Source organism: Orcinus orca, chromosome 1 (genome assembly GCF_937001465.1).
Source record: "Orcinus orca chromosome 1, mOrcOrc1.1, whole genome shotgun sequence".
In the NCBI taxonomy this organism is placed as follows: Eukaryota; Metazoa; Chordata; class Mammalia; order Artiodactyla; family Delphinidae; genus Orcinus; species Orcinus orca.
In genome coordinates, this window is record NC_064559.1 from 111,430,913 (window position 1) to 111,446,626 (window position 15,714).

The 15,714-nt window shown below is 48.5% G+C and overlaps 1 protein-coding gene across 2 annotated transcripts in view; it reads left to right on the plus strand.

The window, feature by feature from the left end:
- The window catches only part of TSPAN2 (tetraspanin 2), a 41,062-nt gene that overhangs the window by 12,027 nt on the left and 13,321 nt on the right, over positions 1–15,714 (plus strand). Inside the window, exons 2-5 of one of the 2 annotated variants that reach the window (XM_004263232.3) lie at positions 3,898–4,000; positions 12,310–12,407; positions 13,914–13,988; positions 15,279–15,377. In XM_004263232.3, the coding sequence (XP_004263280.1) occupies positions 3,898–4,000; positions 12,310–12,407; positions 13,914–13,988; positions 15,279–15,377 (375 nt within the window). The remainder of the gene's footprint in view (positions 1–3,897; positions 4,001–12,309; positions 12,408–13,913; positions 13,989–15,278; positions 15,378–15,714) is intronic. The other variant, XM_049710645.1, reaches the window with a different exon arrangement.

Consider the following 15,714-nt stretch of genomic DNA (forward strand, 5'->3'; position numbering starts at 1 on the left):
CGACAGATGCTCAGCAAATGTTTATTAAATGATCAGGATCAAAGCCCTACTCATGCTGTTGTATGAAAAGGTCCATCCCTGGAAAAACAGTATTTCTAATGGTAATTGTTCCAAAGGCATGGGGATTGGTACTAGTCGCAGATGCGGAGTAGCCCTCGGCAAAGTTCTTTGGTTGGTAGAGTGGATCCATCATGGTCCTCGCCGATCACCGCGTCCAGCCCCTAACATCCCCCCTCTGGCCTTCAACCACTCAGGTCGTTACCTTTGGCTTCTCATCGTGTCTGGCATCAGGCAGCACTCGTGCTGCTCATTGCCCCCATCAGAATGAGGGCTCCCGCCTCCCCTCTCCTCAAGGCCCTGCCATGGACTTTCCACAATGGTAGCAAGCTTAGTATAAGCTGTGAGCCGTGTGCCCTAACTCCTGTTTCAAGCCTCAGACTCTGACCTTCCCCAGATTCCTCTCTCTCCCCAGCACAGGTTTCCATGAAAGGCAGCGCAGCCCTTACCCACACTGTTCCCTCTGCCTGGCATTCACTCCTCCCTCCAGTCCCTCCCTGCTCCGACACTTCTAACTCATTCTTCAAGCTGTAAGTCAAAATGGAACACCTTCTGCTGCACGCTGGTCATCACGCTTTGCTCTAATCCCTGGGCAGTGAAGCAGGTCCGTGGAGCACACTTCCTGCGTCCTGTGGCATTTATTAGTTTACGGGATTATCTTCCATGTCAGACTTTTCATGTCTTTTTCATCGTTGCTTCCCTAATGCTTAACAAGGTACCCAGTCAGGACCATAGTTACCTCCTCCGTGAAAGTCAGGGAGGAAGGAGAGCAGATGAGGACGGGCAGGGGCACGAGAAGGAAAGCAACATGAAGGGGCAGCCTCTCCATCCTTATTTGTTCTCATGTTGGCTGCAGTGTTGAGGTGCAGCCAGAGGTACAGTGTTGTATCTGAATGCAAAGGAGGGGCTGAGAATGGGGCCATGGGGTGGGGTTGGGGGGTTGGTCTAGTAGGGTTAAAATTTAGCACTAGAGGCTGCTCAGTGAGACTTCTCTTCCCGGGTATGGGACGCACAGAGCAATGGGCCTTACTGACACCAGACTTGCTCACTTTGCCCCTGACTGGACTGGACTTGGTGTGAATTTTTTTTTTTTTTTTTTTTTTTGCGGTACGCGGGCCTCTCACTGTTGTGGCCTCTCCTGTTGCGGAGCACAGGCTCCGGACGCGCAGGCTCAGCGGCCATGGCTCACGGGCCCAGCCGCTCCGCGGCACGTGGGATCTTCCCGGACCGGGGTACGAACCCGTGTCCCCTGCATCGGCGGGCGGACTCTCAACCACTGCACCACCAGGGAAGCCCGGTGTGAATTTTTTTCAAGCAATTTCAGGTGTGCGATAGAGCAACCAAGGTGCAGTGAACACAGAGTATTTCGAGTCTTGAAAGAACAGTGAGTTACAAAGGACCAAAGGGCTTCATTGTCTCTGTTGATGCCACTTTCCAAATCGGGGATGGCTGTCATCAGGCGCAGCCTCGGGCTTGACCTGGCCCCGCCCACAGTTTTCCTGATCCTGCGGCATGCTGGGAGGATTCCCTCCGCAGTGACGACATTCAGCCGCACCACAGTTTCCTTGACCCAGGAGGAAAGCCTGCGTTTGGGGTTGGGGGGGGGTGTGGACGAGCAGGCGCCGAGTTTTTCTCATTTTGCCCCTTGGCTTTAAATTGCAGCCTCTCTTTTAATTTTCCATTATGCATCAAACACATCGGTGCCAAAAATGGACAAATGTATTCCGTCTGGGAGGATGATCCCAGACAGCTATAAATTAGAGCTTGTGGTCAGAGGTGCCAAAAATGTGGCCTCGTGATAGGGTGTCCCTGGGACCAGTCACCTCCTCCACAGTCTGCTCGGTGATTACAGGCCTTGGCCTGACGCCTCCATCAACAGATTTTTGCTTCGTACTTGGAAACTCTTTCCACCGAGTTGCTGCAGAGGCGGCGTAGGCAGGGCTGCCTGTGAGGATTTGCTGGGCACATCTGTCCCAGGGAGCCCCTAGCACTCCGAGGATGGGGCTTTCCCAAGGGCATCAGAAAACAGCAGTGACCTCACAATGACCTCTTCCCTGCACCAGAAACAGCAATGACCTCAAAGCCGATTTCCTCCCAAACTAAAGCACAGCCCAAGAAAACTCTCCCCATTTTTTTCTGGACTGATCAGTTAAACTACCATATCACACTTTTAAACTTACAAGAGTAATACCTGCTTCACGCACAAACCTTAGAAAGTATCGTGAAAAGAGAAAAGTCACCTGTAATTTTACCTGTCAAAGAAAAGTATTGTTAATGTTTTAACATGACTTCTCGGAATATTTTTCCACGCCTTGCTACCCTTTTAAAAAATGCAAAAACCTTTGAAAGCTGGTTGCACCCAGTTCCTTTAGCTGTTCTTCACATTATCTAATTAGTGCTTTCCTCTAAGTACTGGAAACTTTTAGTTGTTCCACATTAGAGAGTCCAGCTGGTAGACCTCTGCCCCTCCAATTCCTCCTGCAGCAGTCATGCTGCTCTGCTTAAGAAGCTGGCCATGGAGGGAATGGGCCTTGGGAAGATGGAGGGTGAAGAAAGATAAAGTCCTCATATATATTCAGACAGATAGCCCCGGCCCTTTACAAATAGCCCACAGACAGAAGGATCTTGTATAAACAGGGCTCTGGTCTGACCCTGACTTTGACATCATTTTTCCTTATTAAACCTCTCCTTCTCTGACTTGTGTGCTTGTCTCCCTTTTGCCAGCATCTGTGTCTACTCTTCCCTGCTGGGGCGGGGGCAGCCTCTAAACTGTTGGTCTGGGGATGGGTTAGGGGAGCCCAACACTAACTGGATGGGTTGGCAGAACCACGGGGCTCTTTCTACATCTCTGCTCACTTGTGGTGCCTTGAGTCCAGAAGGTGCCAGTGGCCATCTGTTGATTGACACAATGAAACTCGAGATGGGTGTTTGTGGAGAGAGAGGAGCCTGCCGGAGGGCCTTTGTGACAGTCCTGGGAAGGAAAGGCTTCCAGCTCAGGTGCGGAGCCTCACAAAAGCCCTCCAAGTGGCGGAGAGGAAGCGGGCCGTGACTCTACCAGCCGCCAGCCTGCCCAGCCGCTGCCTGCGCCGGCCACTCAGCCTCTCCCTGAGCCACACAGCACACAGACCAGGCTTTTTCAGAAAATTACTTTTTCCTTTCTTGCTTTCCATGGAAACCCAAAATAGCAACCAAAAAAAAAAAAAAAAGAAACAAAACAACCCCAGCCAGTTTCCCTCACTGCCTGCAAAACCATCCCCAGGCAGTGCGGCACAGTGACAGTGGCAGCCTGGGGGTTAGGACGGCTTCTAGACGCCTCTAAAACGGCTTTCTAACTGGGCACTGCACACTCAGGAGGTGTGGGCAGGTTCTGAGGTTGGCGTGTTTTCTTCCCATTTAAAAAAGTGGGTTTCCCCCAGTCTTGGAGTTCATCTTGCTCTCGGTGACCTCTCACTGTGGTGTTGGTGAGGAAATCCCAAGTGCCCAGCAGGCGACAATAGGGCAGGAACCAAATACCTTCCCGGGGGACTGTTGTGGGACTACCCCTTCTGAGACGCCTCCTGGGCTGTGCTGTGTATGCCCCATAACCGCGGGGCAGCCTGGCAGAATGGGAGAAACTCCGGGCTTGCAATCAGGAAACCCCAGTTTTAATATCATATCAGGGACCTGGGGTGGGCTGGGGGCTTTGAGCACATCATTCCACTCCTATTATAAGAAGCGTGAAGAGGAGACGGGCTGGTTTCTTAGGGGCCCCCCTCCAACCCTCAGATTCTGGGCCTCAGGCCTCCCAGGTTCTGCACACACTTTCCCCTCCCTTGTAAATGCAGGCTGTTTGCCTTTCAGCTGGCAGGGTCGGCAGTCATTGCTTTTGGACTGTGGTTTCGGTTTGGAGGCACCATGAAGGATTTCTCATCGGAGGACAGTTCCCCAGAGTACTTCTACATGGGTGAGTGACTTCAGCTCTCCTCCGCCTTAGCTGGGGCTGCCCCGGCTTTGAGTGGAGCCTGCACCTGGACTTCTGGGACGGGGGATGGAGGGAGAGAAAGGAGGCACACCTGAGCCCTGGGGTAGGGATGTGTGGTCCAAGCGGAGAGGAGAGGGCCCTACCACCCCTACCCTGCCCACCCCACACGTGGTTCATCCCTCTGCTCCTAAAACCAAGGAAGACCAGGTGGGACTGAACTGTTGTGTTTCTTTCAGCCACTTCAAGAAAAGAAGCCCAGCGTGTAACCACAATTCATTTCCAAAGAATTGGAAAAGCCCCTTTGCCCCCCTGAGTGAAGTGGGCACACCACAAAGTCAGTTATTCACTCATCCATCTGGGGTGACGGGGGACCCCTGCCCAGTCAAGGTCTGGTTCTGTGTATCTGTGATCTTGTATTTTAAATTGTCTAGGAGAGACACATAATTCAAAATGAAGAGAGACATCTCAAGATGTGGAGGGGTCAATCTCAGTCCCTCCATGACTAGGGACTGCAGAGGGGAGAGAGAAGGGGGAGAGGAGGGGGTTGGAGAGAGGAGGGAGGGGTGGAGGGAGGGCTGCCATGGAGAGAGGCCTCAGTGTGGGAGGGGTAGTAGCCGTCTCCCTCCAACTGTGGGAAAGGGGTGAGGAGTTGGAGGCTGACGTAGCCTCCAATTCTGAGACCATGTGATAAGTAGGGGATGAGAAACTAGTGTGTAACCAAGGGCTGACTTAGTGGTATTTGCAGTTGGTGCATCAGGGGTCATTCTAAACTGGTGAGGCAAGAAGGATTTGAGTTAGGTTTGAAAGACCGACCATAATCGATAGAGAAAAGGAAGAATAGGGACTGCAGAGGTTTGGGGCACACCGTGTGTCTACAGGATAGTGATTAGCAAGGCGAGGCTGGGCAGAGGACTCTTACCAGAATGTAAAGGATATGGGCATGGTAGGAATTAAGATTAGAAAAGTTGGGGAGGGACAGAGGACAAGTATAGAGGGCCTTGAATGTCAGGGCTAGTTAATTTAATAAACAATAGAAGGATAATTTCGGGTTTGGGGGAGGGTACGACCTACACTGCATTTTAAAGAGATTATTGTGGAATGAGAGGGGAGGACAGAAAAAGATGGTGCTAGATTATTGATATAGTCAGGCCTGAAGAAATAAGGGCATAACCCATGGTGGTTGCAGTAGGAATTGTGAAGAAAGGGACAGAAAGACAAGAAACTTTATTAAGCGTTATTAAATATTATTATTAAACATCGTTAAACTCAGGGACAGAAGGAATCAAAACAAAAAAGATATCAATGATAGACAGAGTCAAGCCTAGAAGTCACAACTCATGGTTTTCAGATGGAAACCTGAGGTAAGGGACCCTGCTCGGTTAGAGAGAGGGGCGGGTATGTGGAAGGAAAGATGGAAGCCAGTCTGGGGGGCAGCCTCTGTCTGTGTTGCTCCAGAGACAAAGCACTGATAGCAATTTCACAGGTGTAGATTTGGGGCCAACATAAGAAAAGCTTTCTAATGACTTGATAAATCAAAGAAGCTGAGCAGACTTCTACAGGTCAAAGTGATCCCTCTCATACCTTGGTATTTAACCCAAAATCAGAATGGAGCCGTTATCAATACAGGAGATTCCTGCATTAAATAGGAGAACAAACTAGTTCTATACAGACGTTCCTGATCCTATGTCCTAATGTAAACTAAAGCAACATGAACAGCCCAAGATGCAAGAAATGTCATATATTTATGGACATATCGGTCAGGACTCTTTTAATTGCAAATCACAGAAACGACTCAACCTGTCTAGAGCAAAACAGAAATTTCTTGACTCACATAACTGAAAAGTCAGGATTAGTTCTCATCACAGGGACACAAGTGATGTGATTGGAATGCAGTCTGTAGCCACCTCTTAGCTCCGCTTTCCTGTGGCCCCAGTTTGGGGCAGGTTCCCCCTAGACGTGATAAAACGTCCACCCACAGCTCCAGGCGCCATCTCCCAGGTAACCTCAGCAACAGTACACGCTTCTTTCATTCCAACTGATCCAACCGAAGTCCTGGGTCGCACTGTCACTGGCAATCTTGGGTCCAGTGCCCGTTCCCACACCAGTCATCGCGGCCAGCTGCTCGGGACGGGCTCGTTGGCTGAAGCCTGGGCTTCACACCTGCCTTGGAGCTGAGGCGAGTCAGCCCTCTCAGACCACAAGGACTGAGAGGGGAGGAGGTTCTTTGTCTAATAGAAAAGAAAAGGAAGTGAACTCTGGGTGGGGAAAACAACAGCCCTCCCAGCAGGGCCTGAATCCTTCCTGCTTGTTCTTGGCACCTGGGGCGCGGCGTGGGTCTGCCCACCCTTGGTTCTCCCTCCCCTCTCTAAGTCACCCTTGAGTGGCTGGTGGTGAGAATACTCACGGTCAGTGCTTGAAGTCCAGAGAAGTGGATTATCATAGAGTCTTAGCACTAGACGGAATAAGGAAACTGAGGACCAGGGGTTGAGGCAGAGGAGGAGAGGTGCTGACAGTCAGCCGTGGTTTTCCAGCCCTTCAGGGTGGGGCTCAGCCCGCACCCCAGGTCTGCCAACGCCCAGGCCTGTGCTGTCTCTCTGGAGAGTGCCAACAAGAAAAAGTCCTTGTGAGGTCAGGAACCTTTTCTCCACTTTAAATACTTCTTATCATATAAATAGGAAGAGCAATATACATGTTTACAGAAATGGATGTTTCTTTCCTCAATAAATAATTTTCCAAATAGGAAAGACACCAGTTCCCTAGCAATAAAACGAGAAGAAAAGTACACCAGGATTCCATTTTATGGACTTGCATAGCAAACAGAGTGAGGTAACAGGACTTTAAAGAAGAAGCAGGCCCAGTTTTTGGAAACTCTCACTTCATGTCACAGGGTACTGTGCACTGCTCTGTGTATTTTTCCTTTTCAGAATAGGTTTCAGAGCAATCAGCCCATTACACTCTTATCACCCCATTGTTAAAGAGCCCTGGAGATAGGCTTGGCCCATTGAAGCACTCTTAAAGAAATACCACCTCTCCCTGAGAGGGACCTCAGGAAGGCACGTGGTCTAGCTCCCTGCTTCTGGGCACATGACTGCCGCCTCTAGGGGGATGCTTTCCTCTCTGGGACCCTTGGGTCTTTCTCCTTGGTGATGGAGAGAAGGTCCCTTCTTATAATAAAGATCTGGAGGTGACTTCACAGCCAGAGGCCAGTGTGGAGAGGATCCAGCTGTGAGGGGAGCTGGAAATGAGGCCAGGGAGCCAGGGTAGTCAGACTGACTGCACCTGCTGCCTCTTCTCAAGGACCTCTGAGCTCAGGTCGAGACCTGGAGGCTGACCCAGGCTGTCGTGTCCACTGGTTGCTATCGTGGAGAAAGGAGAGCCTGGCAAGAGTGGAGCTGGCAGCAAGAAAGTCTGGGTGACTTGGTGTTTCCCAGACCCTTTCCACATTAGTCTCCTTCAGTGAACTCTTGGGAGAAGGCCCCAGTGTCTTCCAAGTTCCACCAATGTGCCCCTCTGCTTTCCTGATACAACTTGTCCCTGGGGCTGCCCCTTAGGGGTACAGGCAGCACAGGGGTCTTCTTTCCAGGAGGCAGAGTGAGGAGCGATCCCCTCGGCCCTCAGAAAGCTGGAGCACATGAAGTCATGTCTGTGAGCAGAGGACCGAGGGCGTCATCGGGTTTCTCCATGAAGGGGAAGGGGCTGCCCACACAGACGGCAGCCACTCGCTCTCCGGGATCGCAGGCTCTCTGTGGCTGTCCCTCCCTGTGAATCCAGAGCCGCAGAGCCTGGCTTTGATGGTGGCTGGATGTTCTGTGTAAGGAAAGCATTCCAGCGCTGAGTGCTGAGGGGCTGGCTTGACTCTTTAAAAACTCTGACTCACTCTGCTAATATTTTTTTACTTCTCAGTTTTTAGTTGTACCTGAGATTCCTAGTAATTGCAGAACAGACACGTGCCATAGCTTACATTGTTGAGACAATTTCTCCAAAGCATTTTTACAAGAACTTAATAGATAATTATTGCCATATTACACATAACAAAACTGAGGAATAAGAGGACTTACCTAAAGGCGCGGCTGGCAGACCTGGATTTCTAGCTCCCACCAATGTGCTTTGAAGGGAAAACCCAGAAATCATCAATGATAGATCCCTCGGGCATTTTTCTCAAGGAAGAAGGAAAAGAACCCTCCTGCCATTTGTAAATTGCAAAATTCACAGATTTCTAGCTAAGAAAATCACGCTTCTTCTGAGCTCCTTCTGAAAGTGCAGCATAGGAGTGAGGGTGTGCACTTTGGAATAGAACCCCGGGTTCAGTTCCAGTTTCCCCCCTCACTAGTCATGCACTCTTCCATAAATTAGTTCTCCGTGTCTCAGATTCCTAATCTGTGAAATATGAATACCATTTCTACATACCTCATAGGGTTGACGTATGAGATGATTTAACCTATGCACGTGGCTTGAGCGCAGTACCTGTTGTGTCATGAGCCCTCAATAAACGTCAGCTGTCATTACAGCAGTGAGGGCAGGCTGAGGAAGGAGTCAGCCTGCGGGAGGCACAATGATGTGGGAGAGTATGAGAGGGGAAGATAAAAGAGTGGTTTAGATGCCACGTAGTCAGGGCGAGACACCAACTGGTAGCACTGAGGCTTCCAGGTGGCAGGTTCCTGAGATAATGCCTGCCTAGGGCAAAGGACAGATGCTACAAAGAGCAGCTGAGGCACTGGGAATGGTGGTGGTTACTCAGTGTTGAATGACTCCATGACTAATGTATGTTCAGCTCCTAGAACAGCACTCAATAACTAACAGCTGCACAGTACCTAGTCCTTACCTTCCCCATAAACTAAGTCCCATCCAATATTCTAAATACATATATAATTATGTGTGTCCAGGGCAAGCTGGGAGAGAGGGAAAGTTGCACAGAGGCAGAGAAAACTATTTTCAGATGAAAAATGGTCATTAGGCGGGTATGTGAAATCATCTGCAGGCAAAAAGCCACCGAAATTGATGAGCGTGTCACTCCCCAGTCCTTAAAAGGGGGGCCATTTAAAAATGAGTTGATGCAGACAAGCCTTTAGGATGCCACCGTCTCCTTTCTGTGTTAACTGAAATGATGCTTCTAGCTTCAAAAGAAGGATCGGAAACCAGAGACAAGTGATGGAATTGTCAGGAAATTGGTGGTAGCATGTCACCTGGAGATCACTGGCGTTGCAAGGCCCAGCTACTAATGCTAAAAATGCAATATCAAAGTGTTTTCTCTTTTTCAGCTCAAGGGAAATAGGACTCAGAAAGCATAGGGGATTGAGAAATAGGTCATACACTTGTCACAAAGCTGCCGCGGGAGCGAGAGGGCTCTACAGAAACCATCTTGGAAGTAAAATGTGACTGCCAATTAATGTATTCATTCAACAACTATGTTTTGAGGGCCAGATCAAAAAAAAAAAAAAAACGATAAGGTATGCTTGGAAGCTACAAGTGGCCTTGTGGTGTGCAGAGTATTACAACCAGATTTGGAACTGAAATCAGCAGGCCCAAGAAATTTGCCACGTGTAGAATTTCTTCTGATTTTCCCATCAGCTCCAACCAGCAGTGTCCATTTGGCATTGAACTGAGTCCTGTGGCCACACATGCACACGGAGCTTTGCTGGGGAGAGGCCTCAGGAATCGGAGCCCCTGGGGCAGTTTCAGGGTGTTTGCTGTGAGCTCTGGAATTCTGATAGCCTAAGAATGCAATATTGTACAAATAAGTGAATTTTCTTGGGGAGCTCTTATTTCAGAAGGAAAAGGGGCTGAGTTAGCTTGTTTGCGGTGGGGAGCAGGTCTGTCCTCCTCAGAGCCCGGTGCCGCTGTCCACTGTACCCCAGCCTCCACAGGAGCACCCCTCTCTCCTAGAGTCCACACTCTCAGAAGGCTTTCCTCGCGGTGTACAGCCGTGCCCTCATCTACCTGACTTGGGAGAGCCCAGCCCTCTGGTGGCTTCCTGGATGCTTGTTGGAATGTATCCCCAGCATGTATCTCTAAGCAAAGAGGGGCAACAGTAGACAGCCAGTCCAGAACTTCAGATTTAGTGTGCTCTCTCTCTATCCTCTCATCCAACAAACACTAACCGAGAATTCTGTCTTGTTCCTAGCATATTCTATGTAGGGTGAATACGGTTTGTTTAAGGACCTAACATCTATAGAGAGAGACATAGATGAGAAACCACAGAGGTACAACATGGAAAAGAGTAGGCTGGGTCACATCATAGTGAATTCCTATGTGGCTGGAGTGTAGGATGGATAATGTCCCCAGTGGGTCCAGTCTCTAGTGACTCGAAGCAGAATCTGTAGACTGTATCATGTAGCAGTGAAGAGGCAATGAACATTGTAAGTAGGAAATCGGTACAGTAAGGTGGCCCACCCAGGAGGCATTCCGTGAGGGAACTGCTCCAGTGGGGTGGGAATCGGGGCTCGAGGCTTTGCGTGTCCAGCGTGGAGCCCTCTTGCCACTCTTACCCCCATTAGTAAAATAGAAATGTGTATAATACTTGCCTTACTTAGTGGCGCTGTTTTGAGGAGCCAAAGAGATGATGGAAATAAAAGAGCTTTGAAAAATAAAGAAAAATTTTAAAACAATAAGGTATTTCGGCAGTGGGACCAACAATAGTATTATTTTTAATACAGTATCATTTCTCTCATTACCACATCCATTCCCCATGAAATTATTTTTTTTAGAGAAAAGGAAAAGGGAGGAAGTGGCTGAGCCTGCCTATTGGGAAATAAATAAATACCCATCTCAGGACCTCGGAAGAGCAGGGCTCCCCGGACCCTGAAAAGGGCCCTGAGAACAGCCTGGGTGGTGCAGGGAGCAGAGCAGCCCAGCCTGCCGCCTAGTCTGCCGGGGAACAGAGAGGGCTGCCCACAAACAACTGTCAGCACCCAGAGGGGCCCCTGGAGACACCCTGCAGGCCAACCTCAGGGTTTCCCCACAGAGGTGGGACGCCAGCTCCCCGCCCTCTCGTGGATGGGAGTGGTTCCCAGCTGACTCATATGAATGAAATGCAGAAAATAAAGTTGAGGTGATTGGCATTATTCTAAGCAAGTTGAGTGCCAGGCCCCATATTTTGTTCTAACTTATCTCAGGATCAGAAAAGGAAGTAAAAAACTGGCTTGCTTTTATTTCTCTCAGAACAAGACATTTCTGCCCTTCTCTTTCTCTGTGGAAAGCTGTTCCTGTGGCTTGACTTCAGAACTAAGTGAAACGACCACCCAAGTTAAGGCCGCTGTTATTGTTGGAGAGGCAGGATGGGATAATAAGCTAGCTTTAGAGGCAGATGGGTGTTTTTATCCCAGCTCTATGATCTTGGGCAAGTCACTTAACCTTTGGGGGCCCAGTTCCTCTGTCTAAAAAAATGGAGATAATAATGGTACCTGCTTCATGAAGATTAAATTAATAAATCTGTGCTAGGCGCTTAGAATAGTGCCTGGAGAAAATAAGCCCTTAAAATAAATGTAGCAATATTATATTAATAATAACATTATTTGGTGCATATTACCTTATCGCCTCCCCTCACTGGCTATTTTCTTGTAACACTTACCACCTTGCGTGCCTCCAGTGTATATGGTACTGCCTTCTAGAGTTTATCATTCACACAAAACCATATTGTCTCATCGCTGTGCCCTCCGCCCCTCTCCTTGACTAAAAGCTCCCCTCTTCCGTTCCACCCACTCCCTGCTTCTCCATCTGAGCCTGGGCAGATCAACGGCCCCCCTCCCGTCCCAGACACTTTGTCCTCAGGGCCTCTCATGAGATGGGGACAGCCACTAATTCCAGAGTGCCACGAGGGCCACGGGCTCCTAGGACGGTAGGGGTTCACGTCCCAGCTCTGGCACTGGCTCCTCACCGCCCCTGGACCCACTGTCGCCAATCTCTGTGCATGGTATTAACGCCCACTTTACAGGGGTGGCGGAGATCTGACAGGTGAAGTGCGTGGCACGTAGGAGGCGCTCGCGGATGATTAAGCGTAAGCTGTGGGACAAAGGCGATTTCCGAGCCTCGCTGGTTGTGTGAGCCTGGGCGGCTCCCTTCACCTCTGTAAGCATGGGCTTTCTTTGTTCCCTGGGGATTACAGCAGCCCCTACCCCTCATGAAGCTCTCAGCAGGAAGCCTTCCACAAGGGTTCCCTTTATCATATGAACAACTGAAGGCCCTGCGGGGCCAGATGCCTGGGGCAGTGGTGGCAGAGGCTGGGCTGGCAGCACTGGTGCCGGGGAGAGGGCCGATCTGGAGTAGTCAGCCTCTTCTCTGGCCTCTTCCCCCAGGGCTCTACGTGCTGGCTGGAGCGGGGGCCCTGATGATGGCCGTGGGCTTCCTCGGCTGCTGTGGAGCCACGCGGGAGTCCCAGTGCGTTCTCGGATCTGTAAGTGGGGCGAGGCGGGGAGGGGCTTGGCCTGAAGGGAGCTGGACGTTCTCTTTGTCCCTACCTCTGTGGAAAATGTGAAAAAAAACAAAAAATAGGTCATTAGTGTGAAGATGTTTTGGGAGAAAAAGTGCCTAATAATATTTCACAGTGAGTGAGGCAGCTACAAGATTCCCATAGTCAGGGAAGCACTGTTATCGATAAGAAAAGTACTGCTGTTTGAGATCGGTAATTTAAACAAACATACCTCTTGTGGTTTATTTTAAGGCTATTTAGTTTAGTAGCCTCTAGTTTTTAAAAAAAAAATGAAATAATTTCCGTTAACTGCTATACATCCAGTGCCAGTGTGACCTAAGAAAGAAGAGGAGCAGGAAGAAAGTTTTTGTGTTTCTCCATGAGGAGAAATGGCAGTTTTATTAGGCGGCCTCTCCTTACTCATTGCAACCTTTGGTGTTTGAACTGTGGCTGCTTCTCCTGATCTCTTTTTTTTAAATAAATTTATTGATTGATTGATTGACTTGGGGGGGTGTTGGGTCTTTGTTTCTGCACACGGGCTTTCTCTAGTTGCGGCGAGCGGGGACCACGCTTCATCACGGTGCGCGGACCTCTCACTATCGCGGCCTCTCTTGTTGCGGAGCACAGGCTCCAGATGCGCAGGCTCAGTAGTTGTGGTGCACAGGCCCAGTTGCTCAGCAGCATGTGGGATCTTCCCAGACCAGGGCTCGAACCCGTGTCCCCTGCATTGGCAGGCAGATTCTCAACCACTGCGCCACCAGGGAAGCCCTTCTCCTGATCTCTTGCCATGTAAGATTTCTAACTCATTCCCTCAGTTCTCTATTCTTTCTCTTTCCCCTGTTGCTGAGCATCTCAGGTCTTGTTTATCACTGAACTTAGTTTAATCAGAGCAGACCCCGAGATTGGAACAGAAATCTGTCCAGAAGGACACCCTTCACCTCCACTTCCACCTCCTCAGGGAAGCCATCCAGACCACGCAGTCTCAAGTCACCCCCTCCCCAAACCCAGTCCCACCAGCCACTCTCTATCTTCTGGTCTTATTTTATATCTTTATAGAATCTCTTTTATTCATCAAGTAGTCACTGAACATATGGGTGCCGGGTGCTGTTCTAGGTTGTGGGATTTCTATATCACTCTCTGAAATGAACTTACTCTTTTATTGCTTACTCATTTATCATATCCTCCTCTCTCTACTATAAGGTCCCTGAGAGCAGAGGCACTGAGATCTTATCTTATTCACCACTGTATACCCAGTATCAAGGACAGTACCTGGCACAGAGCAAATGCTCAATAACCAATTGCTGAATGAATTAATGAGTGAATGAATGTGTGAACAAACTACGGATGAACTAAGGGGCCAGATGCTTCCTGCTAGATCTCTTCAAACTGATAACCTTGCCTAGTGCTTTTCAAAAGGAACTAGAGTCAAAGAGGTTAAGTAAACTGAAAAGGTATTGAATTAATGAAGTTAGTATTTTCTCTCCTCTACAGTTTTTTACCTGCCTATTGGTGATATTTGCTGCTGAAATAACCACTGGAGTATTTGCTTTTATAGGCAAGGATGTAGTAAGTAAATATTCCTTATAATTGTTTTTTAACGATGGTTAAAATGTTCTCTTTACGGCAAAGGTCATGAGAATATTGGTACCCACAGTGATATTCCAAAGCCAAATAACCCCCACAATAATCGTTTATGCAGAACTGTTTAACCTAGGAGTGTGGTGTGGACTTTAGCATATGTGTGTATGTGTGTGCATGCATATAGGTGCACACGTATTTCTGGGGAGATAGTTCCTAGCTTTCATTAGATATATAGAGGGGCCTATGTTTTTTTGGTAACAAAAGGATCTCTAATTTAAGATGATCCTGTTTGGAATGTGGGAGGAGTTAGATTGCAGATATGAGAAAGAAGGATGGGGAAGAACACGCATTCTCATCCCTTGTTAGCCTGCCCTTTGTCCTTAGGGTTTGGCCTGGGCAGAGGCCAGGTCATCCTTAAAGACTATAGGCAGCCTCCTGCGTGCCAGTGAAGCCAGTTTAAAATTTTTGCTCAAACTATAGGTGAGCAGAATAGGTTGTCAGGAGAATCCACAGAGGAAGGGGTCTTTTTAAGTGTAAACATGCAGTGGGGAAGAGAGGAGTGAAATGGAAAAGGAGGAAGGATGGAATCTTAAGTTTACTGGATTTTACATAAATTCATGTGCTATCAATATTGTGTTTATGAACTTATTTTAGATTTTAAAACCGGTAAACATGTAGAATAAGTAATGTCACCTCCTCTGGAATTTGTCTAAAGTAGCTGGTTATATTTGTAGGTTAGAGGAATCGGATCTTACGACTTCTTGAGAACCTATGGATTTGGGGATCACATGCAATTATACTAGAAAAAGCATTATCTACGTTTTCTATGATATTTGAATGCTGGAACAGTTTTCCTTGGTCGTGAACACCTTTTAAACCATGTCGTGAAAAGACTTGAGTACTTGTACCCAATGGAGTCCCAAGAATGCTTAGGTTTCTACCCTGGCTGTGCACCAGAATCACCTGGCTGGGGCCCAGGAATCTGGGGTTCAGCTGTTGCCGATGTCCATTCAAGGTTGAGAACCTCCACTCTAAGAAATCTTTCTAGTCTATGAAAATTATTCTTGGTTAATCTATCCTTCCATCTTCAGAAGCATATTAGAAACTCCAGAATCTATAATCTGTTCCATATAGGCAGAATTACCCTTAAATCCAGATAAACATATGGAAACGCCATATTTTTGAAGGGTAGGGAAGAGGGGCTTTATTCTTGATGAAAGGGGAACGTTTGAAACTTCTCACTCACGTCCTCTTGTTTTCCTGGTAATTTTTCAGGCTATACGACATGTGCAGACCATGTATGAAGAAGCTTATAACGATTACCTTAGAGACAGGGAAAAGGGAAATGGGACTCTCATCACCTTCCACTCAACAGTAAGTGACTTTACTTCTTCCTTAAAATGGAATCTTCTAAATATTATACATGAGCCAGGTTCTCTCTAATCACCTAGATTAAAAATAAATTGAGTGAAGCCAGGCAACTGCACTATATGTCTGCCTTCGTGGGAGCCACGGTTTGCATTATGTGTAGAACCTAGAAGAGAAAGAGGCCTAACACAGAGTCGACAGAAGGAAGTCAGGACATGCACCCAAAGGGACAGAAGCGCACACACAAATAAGAACATCGAGAAAGCCGCCCAAGTAAATATCAGGTACTCTCAAGAGTGGCCTTGTGTGGCTTCCCTGGTGGCGCAGTGGTTGAGAGTCCGCC